This window comes from Acipenser ruthenus, chromosome 1 (assembly GCF_902713425.1).
Source record: "Acipenser ruthenus chromosome 1, fAciRut3.2 maternal haplotype, whole genome shotgun sequence".
Classification (NCBI taxonomy): Eukaryota; Metazoa; Chordata; class Actinopteri; order Acipenseriformes; family Acipenseridae; genus Acipenser; species Acipenser ruthenus.
Window position 1 is genome coordinate 88812158 of NC_081189.1, and position 16179 is coordinate 88828336.

At 38.8% G+C, this 16179-nt stretch overlaps 1 protein-coding gene across 3 annotated transcripts in view; it reads left to right on the top strand.

Moving 5' to 3' along the window:
- The window catches only part of LOC117420412 (basonuclin zinc finger protein 2), a 289953-nt gene that overhangs the window by 142744 nt on the left and 131030 nt on the right, over positions 1-16179 (top strand). Inside the window, exon 1 of one of the 3 annotated variants that reach the window (XM_034033863.3) lies at positions 5870-6792. The exons of the other annotated variants lie outside the window; for them this stretch is intronic. Within the exon in view, the coding sequence (XP_033889754.2) occupies positions 6790-6792 (3 nt within the window). The 5' untranslated portion in view covers positions 5870-6789. Of the gene's footprint in view, positions 1-5869; positions 6793-16179 lie in introns of those variants that run through there. 3 annotated transcript variants of the gene reach the window in all.

The window sequence follows — 16179 nt, forward strand, 5'->3', positions numbered from 1 at the left end:
CAGCTTCATATTAAACAGTTGAGTATTTGTGAGTATTGAGTGTTCAGCTACACACACACAGCCTACACTCAGGCGGGCATTGGATTTGTCAAGACCTTTTGAACTGAGATAGACTAGGTGAAAGCCTCATGATTAGGGAAGGGGAGGCTGGTGCTTAGAACAAATACAAAAAAGACAAGGGTTCATCTAATTTATTTTGCAATGCATTTCTTCAATTCATTTCTGAAAGACTGGGTTATTTTTCCTGATTTGTTATAATAGCATGAAAGAGAAGAAAGGGGGATACAAAAACACTTCACACCAACTTTTAAACAATGGAACAATGGCCCATGACACGGCAGACACCGTTTCACTGTGCGGGTGTCACTTTTTCTTTTGGGAAGTGTTCTCTTTGGGCACAGGACTGGAAAATGACTCAGTCAAGCAGGGCGCTGTTTTTAATACACTGGGCTGCCCTGCTCAGAAACCTCAGTTGAAGAGTGACTGCAGGCCATGGCTTTTGTCTCTATCTGTTCGGGTGAAGACCCGACATTGGCTACCTGAATTTGGATTTGTGAAGGAGCCTAAGCAAAACAAATGTGGACATGCTGAGAAATGACCAGGGGTTTGCTTTGGTCAACGTTATTTACTACAGCTTGAAGGAGTCCACCACCAGTGAGCAGAGTGCCAGGGTGACTGCTTTGGACAATGCCTGTAAACCTGTAAAATAAAAACATATTGGACATTATTTGTGTTCCAATGTAGAACAAACCAAAAAAAGAAATATTTCTGCTACTTAAGCAAATGTTTTTGAGCCACCAATTTGAATACTTTTTGTGAAACCAAGCACATCAGTAATATTACAAAACTAGTATCACAACTGAAGTAGACTTAAGATTTAAATTAACTTCTTTATTTGTTTCTCTGTAGCATTGTCAGTTTTTATTTTGCTCATACTGGAATTAAGTGCTTAGATCCATTAGGTATCTGTAACGTTACCAGTAAATTCTTAGTGAACCTGGCCCATTTAAGTTTCTACTTATTCGCTACCCAAAAAAAACAACCTTTTTTTCCATTTACAGTAATGTTTTGGCTCGGTGACGGGAAACATAATGTTTATTAGCTAAGCGGATTAGTGTTGTAAATAATATGAAGGCAGCGTCCACAAATAGTCGTTGTTAAGTTTACAGAGCGGTTTGTGAGGATTTCTCCAACGTGTCGCCCTTTAGCCTTTAAGTAAGGAACAGATTTGTTTGTTTTTTCTATTTATATATTAGCACAGCAGTTAACAAAAAGTGAAAACATAAAGTATACATGTAAAAACAGATTCAGCTGGAAAAAATGTATAGTGTGTTGTTGGGGGAGATTGAAATATACACACTACATAACACAACATTGTAAAAAAGTTTTTCAGAAACATACGCACTCCTACATCTGCATTGCTTTATTTAACATTAGTTTCAGATTAACAGATCAGTTGTATCCTAATAAACAGGCCTGTTTCTTTTAGCAACAGAGACAACATGATTGTGTGACGATGTGGCAGGCCCCCTCTCAGAAAGCAGCATTTCAGCAGCTTTTCTTCTGCCATTGTGGAACCTGCGGACTTCACCAAGTTTCCTAAAGTAAATTGTGATGATGGCAGCCTTGGCTGAAGTTGATCCCCAGTACTTTTCCCATCGCCATGTCACTGTTTGACTGATGGCACCTTGTGCAACCAGCCGCAGCCCAAGCATGCTTCCCCTTGGGATACCGACGACAGCAGTTAGTGCAGAAGAGAGCCGGGTGAAGGAGAAGTAGAAGTAGATGTATCATACACCCCCTAGTTGGAGACAGAAAAACGCCTTCCTTTTGGCTGTTCCTTCTTTTTTTTTTTTTTTTTTTTTGATAAATTTAAGAAGTCAAATGGTTGACACAGATGGATAATCCGAGTGTATAGGGTGAAGAATTATAAATGAACACATTATTCCCTCTTAATGTGAAATACTTGAGAATGCATTTTCTCTGTCCCCTGACGTCTAGCCAACGAGGGCTTGCATTGTACTCTTCAAGTGGCATTGATTTGTTAAAGAGCTGAATTAGCAGCTCAGGCCAGCTGCCTCCTTTGCTGTTGAGTTGTTGGGCTTGTTTTCTCTCCATCTCCTCTCGCTCTTTCTCAGTCCAGCGCTGCCTGGCCCACACACAAGGATACAGTTTACCTCCCTGTGATTCCCTTCCCACCCTGCTCTATTAAGCTAATCAAAGTTACACTGCATCCAAGAGTTTGCTTTGTTCTGACAAAAAAACATTACATTAGGTTTCATGTTCCAGACCCCCCACCACCCAGCCACCCTCTCATTATTATTTATGTATTGATTTCATAGTGATTCCCTCAAAGGTAGTCAGCTTTTTTTAGCATCCCACTATCATTTACAAGCTAATATAAAACCCCATGGTGATTGTTTAATACGTTTAAACAAAGGTAAGAAAATCTAGTCGAGTAGACTTTATGTTTCGACATACAAAATGTTTTTCATTGTCATAGCATTAGCTTTCCGTGCACCCACCAGAAGTATGTAAAGTGGACAAACCAGGTTGTTTCTGTATATCTCACAAAAGGTAGTTTTCTCTTGATTCCAAAGGAACACAGACACCATCCCCCTTGAAATCTGCTAGCCACTACTGTACAGTATGTCAGTCTGAGAGCCAAGTCGACATGCTCATGTTATTTATTTTTTGTAAATGACATCTTCCAGCTCTGGTATAGCTCAGGAAGAAACATCAAATTAAAAAGGGGATTGTCTTTTTCCCGAATACACTTTCTGTTGTCAATAACATTTTACTGGAAATTGATATGTTCAGCATGGCTTTGGTAGCAGTTATACAGAGCTGACATGTCTGATCTTTATATCTGTCAATAATGGATACTTATTTTTTGGGGTCGACAACTGATTTTACCTACTTTCACCCCTCAATAACTATAAAAATGCATCAAAGAATAGTCTCTGTGTAAACTTGATTCAGCTGTGACTTTCTGGATAAACAGGAGACTGTGTTGTCCAGTGGTTAAAGAAAAGGGCTTGTAACCAGGAGGTCCCCGGTTCAAATCCCACCTCAGCCACTAACTCATTGTGTGACCCTGAGCAAGTCACTTAACCGCCTTGTGCTCCGTCTTTTGGGTGAGACGTAGTTGTAAGTGACTCTGCAGCTGATGCATAGTTCAGACACCCTAGTCTCTGTAAGTTGCCTTGGATAAAGGTGTCTGCTAAATAAACAAATAATAATAGTCCAGGATGTGGCACTTTAATAAGAACTAATAAGAAAAAAAGCTGGCTTGTAATGAAGCAGTATCATTCAAAGAAGCTAAACCATGTAATACATCATCTAATCACCTGTGTAGCACACAGGAGATGATTTATCTGAGTATGAAAGCAGTATAATTGTACAAATCAAAAGTCACTGTGTCATTTAACAAATGAAAATGGAAGAAGGATTTTAAACACCTATTAAGGGTGATAAACATCCAATTTCTATTAAAGTGCCCACACCCTATACTGTACATTAAGTGTAGTAGGACCCACGTCGGTTGAGTGGAATACGCCAAAGTGTATATAAGTGTAGAAAAGCCACTTCCTATGAGCCAAAAAATGTTTTCTTATCCCTCAACACACACATACAGAATGCTATTTATTTGGCTTAAAAGGTTTTATGATGTCCTTTGCTTTGGGAGGGAACCCTATTTGCAATTGGAACAGGGTATTGGAGTTGATGTAAGAACACTGGAAATGTTTTAACATGAGCATATGATGTGAACATACAAAATATCTGACAAACCTCACATCAACTTAAATTGATTCCCTATAGAAATAAAGCAGTGTCCTTTTCTGAATTCTTCTTGTGAAACACTGTGATAAAGCCATTAATTTCCACTGTCACCAAAGGTGATTTCAGTACACCATCCGTGCTTCTCAGGAGGTATCTACAACTCCAAAAATCTTTAATCTTCCCCTGTACAATCTTCACTCACACACCTTTTAATGAACAAAGAGGAGTGGGGCTGACATTAGACAACTGATATCCACATACAGAGAATGTCAAATTAGAAACAACAGCATGAAATGACTGTTACACAAATGGAATACCGGACATGTATTTTGTATGCAGTGTGTCCTTGTTGCTGGTTCGTTTCAGTCACAATGGGTAAGAGAGCTGATCTGACAGGCTTTAATAGAGGGCAGATAATACAGTACCACCCAGAAAAAAAGAAAACCCTTGGCAACAGAGCACTCCAATAGATCGGACTGGACACTAGGTCTCCCCGTGTAAAAGACTTAAACAACTCTAATTTGAGACTAAACCAAGACACACACACCCATAGCGCACACACCCTATTTTAGGAGCGGGTCCATCTTTTAAACAGAGCCGTAATTATTCAGGGCATTGAGACCTTAAAGAATGTAAAAGTTTTGTCTGTTCCAGCTGAAAGTGTTCAGTAAGGAATTGTTGGCTTGCACTTCAGCCCAAATGAACACGCCCTTATTTGTTAAGGCAAAAAAAATGTCAAATGTAGGGTTACATAAAGTAAAAATAATGTTTTTATTTTCTTTTTTATAATATTAAACAAGTTTGCGTTGAATATGAAACGAAAGAGACCTTCATGGTTGTTTGCATTTTAATCTATTCTTATTTAGGTGGACACTGATAGTGAGATGTTGATGTCTGTATGTACAGCCCATAAAATACATAAACAAATGTTTGGACTGTAGTATAACTTATAAGAAAAGTCAAGCTGAAATAGATTTGGTCTATTGCCTTCAAGACTTTCCTGAAGACATCAGCTGAAACGTAGGTCAACTTATTTTCATCTGCTATCAGAAAAATAAGTCTTAAAATTGTTTATTAACTATATTAGTAGCATGTTAACAAATGTTGCGTGTTTTTTGTTAATGCTTAGTTAATATATAGCAACCTTTTCATTGAGCAATTAAACAATCTTAACTAAAACTGTTCAGAAAACATCAAATACCTACTTTATCTATTCTCTGTATATCTGTCTGTTCTTTGTAACATTTCAAAATAATGTGTAAATAAATCTAAAGAGGTGCAAATGTGCATACTTGTTTTCCTTGATTCACATTACTAGGGTTTTGTATATTATTGGAATTAGTTTAATTAAAGGAAAACATTAAATATGTACAATAAATATGCAATGTATAATTACTTAACCACTCATAGAACTACAGTATTTAAATAATGAATTCTTGATTCTAACTTTTGTGGACTGGCTGGTCTGTGAACCTAAGCAATTCCTGCCTTTAGTGTGTGTGGAGAAATGAAACACAAACACACTTCCAGTGAAATCTTCTTTACATTAAAATACATTGTACGTTGCACAACACTTCTTTTTTTATATAATTGTTTGCAAATAAATTCAAAATATACAGAATATGCTTTTAAGCTGGCTATTTCATATAAAAGCAAACTACACACAGATGCACTATTATTTTAAACATCAAAGTAACTTTTAAAAAGGTTATTAATTTCATCAATCATGCTACTTTTCAAACTGGATAAAAAAAGGTACAAAGTCTTGCTAAAAAGTCACAGAAACATGAAAATGTGCTTTACAAATCAGTCCATAAAAATAATGTAAACAAAATAAATAATTACATTTTTTTTTTATAAAAAAATCCTTCTCTCCTCATACAAAATATAATTTTCTCTAGCTATCATTTTCTGTAATAAATAAATAAATAAATAAATAAAAACTATTAATAAGGAAAACTGGCAGATCACCAGAAAGCATGTTGAGAGCACCACTGATAAGCCCAACACACTGACCGGTCTTTGTGTGTGTGTGTGTGTGTGTGCGTGTGCGTGTGTGCGCGTATGTGTGCGTGCGTGCTTGCGTGTGTGTGTGTGTGCGTGTGTGCTTGCGTGCGTGTGTGTATAAAGTGGGGTGACTCGGCAGATCGTGCCTCTGGAGTAATAAGAAGCAGTGACACATGCATCACAAGGCTGTCACATTGCTGGGGCAGAGGGTCAACGGGGCTGTCAAGCACTGGGTGTAACTGGGGAAGGTGGAGGAGGAAGCAGAGGTGGCCCCAGAGTCTTCTGCGTGTGTGGGTCTTTGTATACTTTTCCCGTCAGAGGCAGCCAAGCGCAGCCAAGAAAGCAGTTCCTTGGCAGGCCTTAATGGCAGTATGATGTAGTCTGTTGTGACTAGTGCATTCCTTTCAGGTTAAACTAGGGAAATTGCATTGTGTTCAAATTCCAAGTCGCATGAATGTTTTATTGCCACAAGTGTGTTTAGTCCTCAAGGGGAGTCGAGAAGTTGAGGTGGGGAGGGTTGTTTGGTTTGTGTATGTGTGTGTGTTAGGGAGAGAGGGAGAGAGAGAGAGAGAGAGAGAGAGAGAGAGAGAGAGAGAGAGAGCAAACGGGGGAGAAGAGAGAAGACTCAGGAACCATCAGAAGAAGAAACACTCTCTCTCTTAGAGAAAAAAAAAACTCCACTGGTCTGAAGCTGATCTGCTGTGACAGTCACTTAGAAGGATTCCACTTTTCCTAAACTGTGGCTGTTTAAAAAATCACATAGTCCAGAAAATTAGCAGCTGAAGAAAATATGACAAGACACACGCAAAACGGGTTTGGGAGGTAGAAAGAGAGAGGAGAGAGAGGACAAAAAAGGAATGTGCCAGAGCTGGATTGAAGCTGCCTCCTGCTTGTGTAAACTGCCAGATTTCCCCAGAGCTGTGTTTTTGTGCAGTCTGCTTGAAGGCCAGGAGTGATCTGTTAACTGTACACCACTGACTGGGAGGCCAAAAGCAGCTCATGGTACAGTATGTTACCACTATTACTCCCTCATTCCTTTGTCATGGCTTGTTTCTTTAAGAGAGCAGGGCTAACTCATTGCCAAAACAACAGTAAAAATCAAAAAGTATATTGAGAACTTTATGATTTTGATTTTTCTTTAAATAGATAATCCATTTAATTGGAAGTGTTAGTAATTTAGAAGTCTCTGAATGCTTTTTAAGTGTCAGTTATTTCTTATAAGTACTGTGAAATAGACAGATTTTACTTTTCTTTCTTCTACTGTTGCTTTAAGATCCGTTACAATTTTCAGTTGTTTTGGCCCCGTCTTGTTGAAATGTGCTGTATTTTATATGAATGTATTTGGTTTTCAGTTTTGTCTGTTAATACAGATCTATCTTATGTATCTAAATGGGATAAGAGTTAAGACTGTGTTTAAATACAGCACTTATAGTATACAAAAGGATGTTCATCTGTAAACTGTTTGGCAAACAAACAGTGAAGGAAATTTGGTAATTACTTTTTAAAGCAATTAAAAATAAATATTGCCTTGTGCCACAATACATTAAGCAAGTTGTAGTAATTCATTTGTAGCCATTTGTCATTTTTTGTGATCATGACTACTGAACTATACTGCTAATAAATTGTTGACTGTTGATGATGGTACAGAAGTACATAAGTATGAAGGTTTACTGTACCATGGTGTAGCAAAGCATAGTCATAATTAAGTACAGAGAGGTATGGTAAAGCATTGTAAAAACAAATCCAAACCATTATAGACTATGGTAAATGGTTTAGCAAAAGCATGGAGAGCATGGTCACCAAGGTAGATTTTTATAAGGACAATGGGCAAGCTGCAGTGCTTTGCAGAAGTTTGCAGACAGCATATGAATTAATCCTGTTATAGTTGTAATTCATCTGCAAAATATATATATATATATATATATATATATATATATATATATATATATATATATATATATATATATATATAATTTCATGGGGTGGAGCAAGGCCACCTGATGTAGTGTTCAAAGACATAGAGGTAGTAACATAAAACGTGTAGAGAGAGGGGCTCTGCCTCTTCAAGGTGGCCCAACATATAGCAAGGGGGTTCTGTCGCTGAGGATACCCGACAAACAGGAGGGGGGCCACTGTCTTTGAGGTGACCCAACATACAAAGAGGCTCGCGAACCAGAAAGAAAACATGGAGTTATTAGTCATTAGAACATACAGAGCGAGGTGTTCCGTCTCTTCAAAAGCCCAACATAATAGAAGGGGGGTTCTGTCGCTGAGAGAACCCGACAAACAGGAGAGGGGTCATCGTCTCTGAGGAGACCGGATAAATGAAGAGGGGTCCCGCCGCTTGGGGGCCCTCACATAAATAGAGGCATCAGAACCTGATAGAGAAGAAGACTAGGAATCATGCATGCTAAAGGAGGGGTCCCCTCTGGCTCGCAGAGAACCCTCCTGTAAGAGGTAAATGAAGTGAAGCTTAACAAAGGGTTGGAGAAAGTGGAATCACTAACCCCCAGAGGAGACCGATGAAGGCAACTGAGATTCTAGAGGAGGAGGATATAGGAGGAGGAAACGAAAAAACACAAGACAGCTAGATAGGGGTGACTGATGGCTAAATAAGGTAGATTTAATTGATTAAAAAAGATGATAGGATGCAGGGGGGGCTAGCTCCACACCTAATAGGTTAATATATATATATTCATTTTATCACTGGAAAAATTTGATCTTTTAAAAAATACACACTGTGAATGTTTGTGCATATATTAAAGTTTATTGGTGCTGTAATGCCTCAAGTAATCCCACCGAGTACAGATGCAATTTTTATCTTCATTTTACATCTAATTTGCATGTATTTATTAACAGAGAATCTCTCATGGACCTGTGATGTTTTGAACAGGGCCTGCTTACATCTTCCTTTGACGCCTATTGTGGAATTCTGTGTGGTCCAGTGGTTAAAGGAAAGGGCTTGTAACCAGGAGGTTCCCGGTTCAAATCCCACCTCAGCCACTGACTCATTGTGTGACCCTGAGCAAGTCACTTAACCTCCTTGTGCTCCATCTATCGGGTGAAACGTAGTTGTAAATGACTCTGCAGCTGATGCATAGTTCACACACCCTAGTCTCTGTAAGTCGCCTTGGATAAAGGCGCCTGCTAAATAAACAAATAATTCCTCTGAAAGCATGCTGTACTACAGTCAGCACTCGGGTATCCGTTACCCAGATACACGTCAGTCAGGTTTTAACCACCCTTTTATTAAGAATAAAATAAATGCCCATTATATATATGTAACAAATGAATGCACTTACCCGTCACACACAATTTCCGACTCCATCACCAGCTTTCTGATACAAAGCCCATTTCTTCAATGATACAATTTATCTGAATATCCATCACAGCCTGCTTTAAAAAAATAAAATAAAATCTCTAATGCCAGATCAGTGTGTCTTATATTGTGTCATATTCATTTGCAAGTGAACTGTAACATTAGGGCCTTATCGAGCACTATATTCTGCAATTTTGAATACTGACTTTGGATACTGTTTTAATTCTGGAAACTGTGTTGTTGGGTTTTTTTTTGTGATCTTTTGGTTTTGCTAAATTGCATTGCCTTTTACGTTTTACACAGTTCTGTGCATTTAGATTTCATTTTGCTATTTTTGCTGCTATTTTACATACCACTACAATACGTACCGGATTTAAAAGTATGTACTGTATTACAGTTATGGTGTAGTCACTTTAGTTTTGGCAAGTGATATTTTCAGGATCATATCGTTCTGAATTAAAATACTGCTTCTGTTAAAAATATAGTACTGTACCAACAAAACCAATACAGTACATCTAAAAGGAAGCCTACTTACTTTAAAACACAATCCTTTCAGATATGTATTTTTGATATTTTTCAGGGAACACAAAAAAGATACAAGGGCTGGAACGGGCCACAATGAAATAATCAGATATGCGTCACGCGCATTTAACCGCTTTTAAAGTCCAAATTTTATAGGGTTGGATATGTGAGTGCTGACTGTATCCCAAAAAACTCATCTGAATAACCCTAACCAAAACACTAACCCTAACCAAAACACTAACCAGCTCACCAATAACACAATGGCTCTGATATTAACCTTTTGCAATCAGTGCCCTAATCATCTAAAAAATGGAATTCATAAACATTTAGTTGAAGTTGGCAGTGAGGAGTGATGAGTTTTCTTAGGTACCAAAGTCCACTCTTTTATACAAGGCGCCCCCACACCTGCAGAGGATTAAGCCAACAACTGCACTGTGCATGAGCACACAGATTTAAAGCTAGAGCTGTGTTCACTGCCTGACACAGCACTAAAATAACTCGTGAAAGGAGCAGAAGCAAGCATTAGCATGAAAGTAAAACAATTTTTACACTACAAGTTAAATTCTATCAGTTTAATTTTAAATTTGAATTGATTGATATTAACCTGTGTGATATGCGGGTGGGGGGGTGGGATGGGGGGTTTGCCCCTATCTGCCCCTCTGCCCTGTGAGAAGGTGCTGTGCTGTGGATGAGAATTGAGAAGGTGCTGTGCTGTGGATGAGAATTGAGAAGGTGCTGTGCTGTGGGTGAGAATTGAGAAGGTGCTGTGCTGTGGATGAGAATTGAGAAGGTGCTGTGCTGTGGATGAGAACTGAGAAGGTGCTGTGCTGTGGATGAGAATTGAGAAGGTGCTGTGCTGTGGATGAGAATTGAGAAGGTGCTGTGCTGTGGATGAGAATTGAGAAGGTGCTGTGCTGTGGATGAGAATTGAGAAGGTGCTGTGCTGTGGGTGAGAATTGAGAAGGTGCTGTGCTGTGGATGAGAATTGAGAAGGTGCTGTGCTGTGGATGAGAACTGAGAAGGTGCTGTGCTGTGGATGAGAATTGAGAAGGTGCTGTGCTGTGGATGAGAACTGAGAAAGTGCTGTGCTATGGATGAGAATTGAGAAGGTGCTGTGCTGTGGGTGAGAATTGAGAAGGTGCTGTGCTGTGGATGAGAATTGAGAAGGTGCTGTGCTGTGGATGAGAATTGAGAAGGTGCTGTGCTATGGATGAGAACTGAGAAGGTGCTGTGCTGTGGATGAGAATTGAGAAGGTGCTGTGCTGTGGATGAGAACTGAGAAGGTGCTGTGCTATGGATGAGAATTGAGAAGGTGCTGTGCTGTGGGTGAGAATTGAGAAGGTGCTGTGCTGTGGATGAGAATTGAGAAGGTGCTGTGCTATGGATGAAAACTGAGAAGGTGCTGTGCTGTGGGTGAGAATGTAGTTCAGAACTCATGCTTCCCAGGCCTCTTGTAAGCTAATATTTCAGAAGTATGTATGTACCATAGACCCATTTAGTTTATGCCTGATCAAAGTAAGTTAGTTTATTACCACAGTGCTAAGAAATATAATGACATGAAGACACATATGGGGGTTATCTAGAAAAGTCTTCAGTCTCTTAACAAGTGGCGTGTCTCTTTTCTCCCAATCATCAGTATGTACTCTTTTATGAAAGTCTGGGAGGGTCATAAACTTAAGGATTTGTGTTCAACCTTAGGACATTTATGAACATCCATAGGAACTTTACATAACAGTTTTGCAGTACCTTGTAGCCTGCTCTGGGTTGCTGTGAATATCCTAGAAAAATATGCCCTGTATACAGTATATGTAGCAGCTGGAAGACTAGTGGGATTTTTATCTGTTCTTTGCATAATTTTTTTTTTTAACCATTTGTCATGCACACACTATACATTTTGAACAAGCGTAACAGAGAATACACAGATTACTGCTCCTGCAAAATATAACAGAGGAGGTGAAGTACCGTGGTGATTCATTTCCTGGTCCAATTTCTTATACTGTATATATGTTTTTGTATTTCAGTATGAAATGCTGTTTTTAACATAATCTGTTCAACATGAAATGACCCACAACTTTTGAGAGGCCATCATTTTGAGAGACAAGTAACTATTAGTGATTTGTTACTGTCAAGCAAATAAAAAAAAAGTAATTTGTAATTACTGTTTAGTGAACTAAAAAAAAAAAATCATATTTTGTCAAGTAAATGAAACTAACATGATAAAGTCATATCAATATGATAATAAAACACACACACACACACACACACACACACACACACACTATGTTTTCCTGACAGACTATTCAATGAATATTAATAATTGTACGCCACTCAGTTTAGGCATTATGACATCGTATCGGTTTAGAGAATAACACTGACTTGTTGTTAATTGATATACAGTGCACTCAGTTTATATGAATCACATCCGTCCCAGGTGTTTTGATTCTTATAAGCGGTTGATTCTTAAAAGCGGACCGATATGATTACTGTGGTGCAGAATCAGTATGTTAGTATGAGAATGATAAGAGCTTGTTCCCTGGCTGCAGTGTAATGGGTTGACCAATAGATGTCATGAGTTCCTGCATGTATGCACGCCCACGAAAAATCCACAGCTGCTTTCCTTAACGAATTAAAGCCCATATATCACATAGAAAATCATTTTTTGGCTTTGAGGTCGTACTTGGGTTACTTTCACAATGAGCAAGAAATTAAATCTCCATGATCAATTTTAGAGCACTGAGAGATGTAGAACTATCAATAATTCCGGTAAATACCGACAACGCACCGGAGATGCACGACGTTGGCGTGACATCACTAGGGGAACACATACCAGGAACAGATGAGATATATACATGGCTTCAGATTGTGAAAGCGATAATTACGAATTTCTCCGATTTTTTGAGTAGTCTGTATTACAATTAGGACAGCGGGAGTGTGGTGTGTAATGAAAGAAATTGTGAGGAGGAAGAATAAGTGGTTTGAGGCCTGATTCTGAACTGTTTTGAACCTCCAGCAGGAGAAAATAACCACGCTGACATGGGGAATGCAAGCGACACGCCCCCTTGTCTGCAGCCGGTCGGCAATTCTGAATGTTGTTATTGTATACAGTTAAACCCGGCTAGCAGTTTATTTATGGCAATAAAAAAAGTGTATTTCTATATTTGGTTTGTTTTACCATTAATATCTTGCAAATAGTGTTTACCGTTTCCCATCCACTTAAAAAAATAAAGCATTGTTTATATTACAGGGCCGAGATGACTTGCATGGTCACGTACAGCTCTTGAACTTCATTCATGAAAAAAACACTTATGCTTAGGTATGCTTTCCCCGATTTAGTGAAATGAAATAGGCCTAACCTCCTTATGAACTGCATGTAATTATTATTATTTCTTGGCAGACGCCCTTACCCAGTAATGTGCATATATGAACATTACCTTAAAGATAAAATTGAAAATCGAAAGCTTACCTAAAAAAGCTGGATGAGTGGATTCATTCTTTTGATTTCTGCATCAGAAATCTTGAGCATGCAATGTGTTTGTACTACTGGTTTATAGTACTCGATGTTATTGTTTTTATTAAGTCAGCAATATGAAAGCCTTGCTCATGTTTATTTTCTTTGGGTAGTTTTGGGCCACAGAGTTTATTTGATAACGGTATATTGTATAATAATAATAATAATAATAATAATAATAATAATAATAATAATAATAATAATAATATCTGACGTCTGAAAAACAAATGTAACACTTGCAGATAACTGATTATGCGCAGTGGATAGCCTAGTAGTATTGAGCACCAGTGCACAGGGTAAGAAAGAACAATCTATGGTAATCATTTTTATATCTGTATGAAGTGTCTTATAGGTGCAGCTATTTAAAAATGTATTTTTGATATAACAGTAAAGGGTATGAAATTGTTTAATTAAGGATGGTAAAGAAAAAAAAAAAGTATTGAGGTTTCTAAATGGTTCCGCTGTTGTCAGGGGAAAATGAATCAATGGTCACTTGATGATTGTCTTCGTGAACAGCTGTCTTTGTAAAGGTCTGCGTGTGTTTGTGAACTTGTGTACCAGTGTCTTACAAAAGGGAAAAAATACAATTTGTACCTGCAAGGAGCCAACAAACAAAAGCTTCAGTCTCCGTGTTCCGTGTTGTAGAAGTGATCGTCGCGTTGTGTGCTGACGAACTCGCTGATTTTACTTTCAGTGAATATAGTACTTTTTTTTCATGCAATGCATTCCCTTGCACCTATCTGAGGTGAAATGTATTTTTGGCACTGTTTAACCATCATAAAATAGGCCTGTATGTATGATCGTTTTGTTTATGCCATAAACATCTGTATTTATGTTTATGGTTTATGGTTCGTGTTTTCCCCAAGTGATGTCACAGATGTCAAGATTCGAAATCAGGGCTTTTTGGCAGAAGCTCTCAAAGCTAGCTTTAGATTGTAAATTTCTTAGTTACAGTGCAAAAGTATAAATTATATATATATATATATATATATATATATATATATATATATATATATATATATATATATATATATATATATTAGAACATTATTATAGTGTAGTTTAATAAAATCTAATCAGATTGTAATGTGAAATAGGCGACATATGGACTTTAAATGTTAACCTATATGTGGGGTTCAGGGGGCGGAGCTAGGCACCAACAACCTATCATCTGCTGTCATCAATTAAATCTACCTTATTTAAACATTAGTCACCTCTACCTCGCTGTCTTGTGTTTTTTCGTTTCCTCCTCCTCCCTCCTCCTCCTCTAGCATCTCAACCGCCTTTGCATCAGTCTCCTCTGGGGGGTTAGTGAGTCCACTTTCTCCAACCCTTTGTTAAGCTCCGCTTCATTTACCTCATAGAGGAGGGTTCTCCATGAGTCAGAGGGGACCCCCGGCCAAACCCTTCCATCTGCATGTATGTTTCTTTTGGGATTCTTCTTTCAGGTCTGATGCCTCTATGTGAGGGTCCCCAAGCGGTGGCATCCCTCGTGTTTGTCAGGTCTCCTCAAAGACGGTGGCCCCTCTCCTGTTTGTTGGGTCTCCTCAGCGACGGAACCCCCCTACTGTATATGTTGGGTCAGGAAGAGCCAGAACCTCTTTTGTGTTATCAATACTAATTCATGTTTTCTTTCCGGTTCGCGAGCCTCTTCGTATGTCGGGTAACCTCAGAGACGGTGCCCCTCTCATATGTCGGGTCACCTCAAAGATGGTGGCCCCCCTCCTGTTTGTCGTGTCTATCCATCAAGTAAATGTTGGGCCTGGAAGAGGCGGAGCCCCTCTCTCCATCTGTCAATAAACACTATCAGGTGGCATAGCTCCGCCCCGTGAAGGATAATGGTCAATTGGTTAACTGTCTGCTTGTTAAAGTTAATGGCACCTCGATAAAAAGGGGCTTAGCTGACAGCTTTGTGATGGGGGTATAGAGAAGAAAGAAAGAGAAACCGAAACTGAAACTGAAACCAAAACCAAAACGTGAGTAAGAGATCTAGTGTTTGTTCCACACAACGTATTTACTTAGTGCTCCAGCATTATTAGCGGTTGTTTCACAACCGCAGTGTAAGAAAAATAAAACCAACACCGGCTTAAAACTGTAAATCAAGACTCCAGCCTGATCATTTACACTGTCCTCGACCACTCTGTCGCATTACAATTAGCAAAAGTGTGCCATCAGCAGTTTAAATACCGTATACAGATGTCAATGGTGCTCAATCACTGAGAACAATACATCAAAGCATGTCCTCGTGGGTAAACAGCCTGTTATATGATCATGATTATGCTTACTCAAGGCTGCAGAATCCTATTTTACTACAGTATAATTGAGAAGCGATTGTCTCGCGAGGGTGCCTAGTTTAACTGCCGTGTGGTGTTACGTGTAATGGCCTTTGAATTAAAATGACATTACAGTACAGTATTTTACTGTCATGACTACCACTACATTTAAGCATCTGGTTTACTTTTTTTCTGTTGTGATGCAAATCTCACAGTTTTTCGTTAAGCCGAGATGCAAAGCTTTGCATCCCCCCCCTCCTCCTCCCTCACCCCCCCTCCTCCTCCCTCCTCCTCCTTCTCACCGCTCTGCCCCGCAACCCCACTCCCTCTACATGCGTATCACACAGTAACACTGCTGTACTCAGTATCTATTCAATGAATGTGTATTCACTTTATTGAAACACATTTTCACTAACAGAGAACACAAAAAAACATACCTGCACAAAGCAGTGGCGCAGTCACATTTGATTACAAACAATGCAGTGTTTCCTGCATCATTGCACGATCCACGCTGCATACATGCCTAATCGCACTAGATGTGATCAAATTCAAAAACAGCTTTACTGGCTGTACACGTCATTGCACTTGAAGTACCTTTTACATGTAGTCAATTTGCCCTGAAATTATTCTTATAAGCGGATTACTTGATTCTTACAAGCTGAGTATTTTACATTGGTTAGTATAGGAATGATTTTGTCCCAGTGGTTTTCATCACTATATGCGGTTGATTCTTATATCAGTGATTCTTATAAACAGAGTGCACTGTA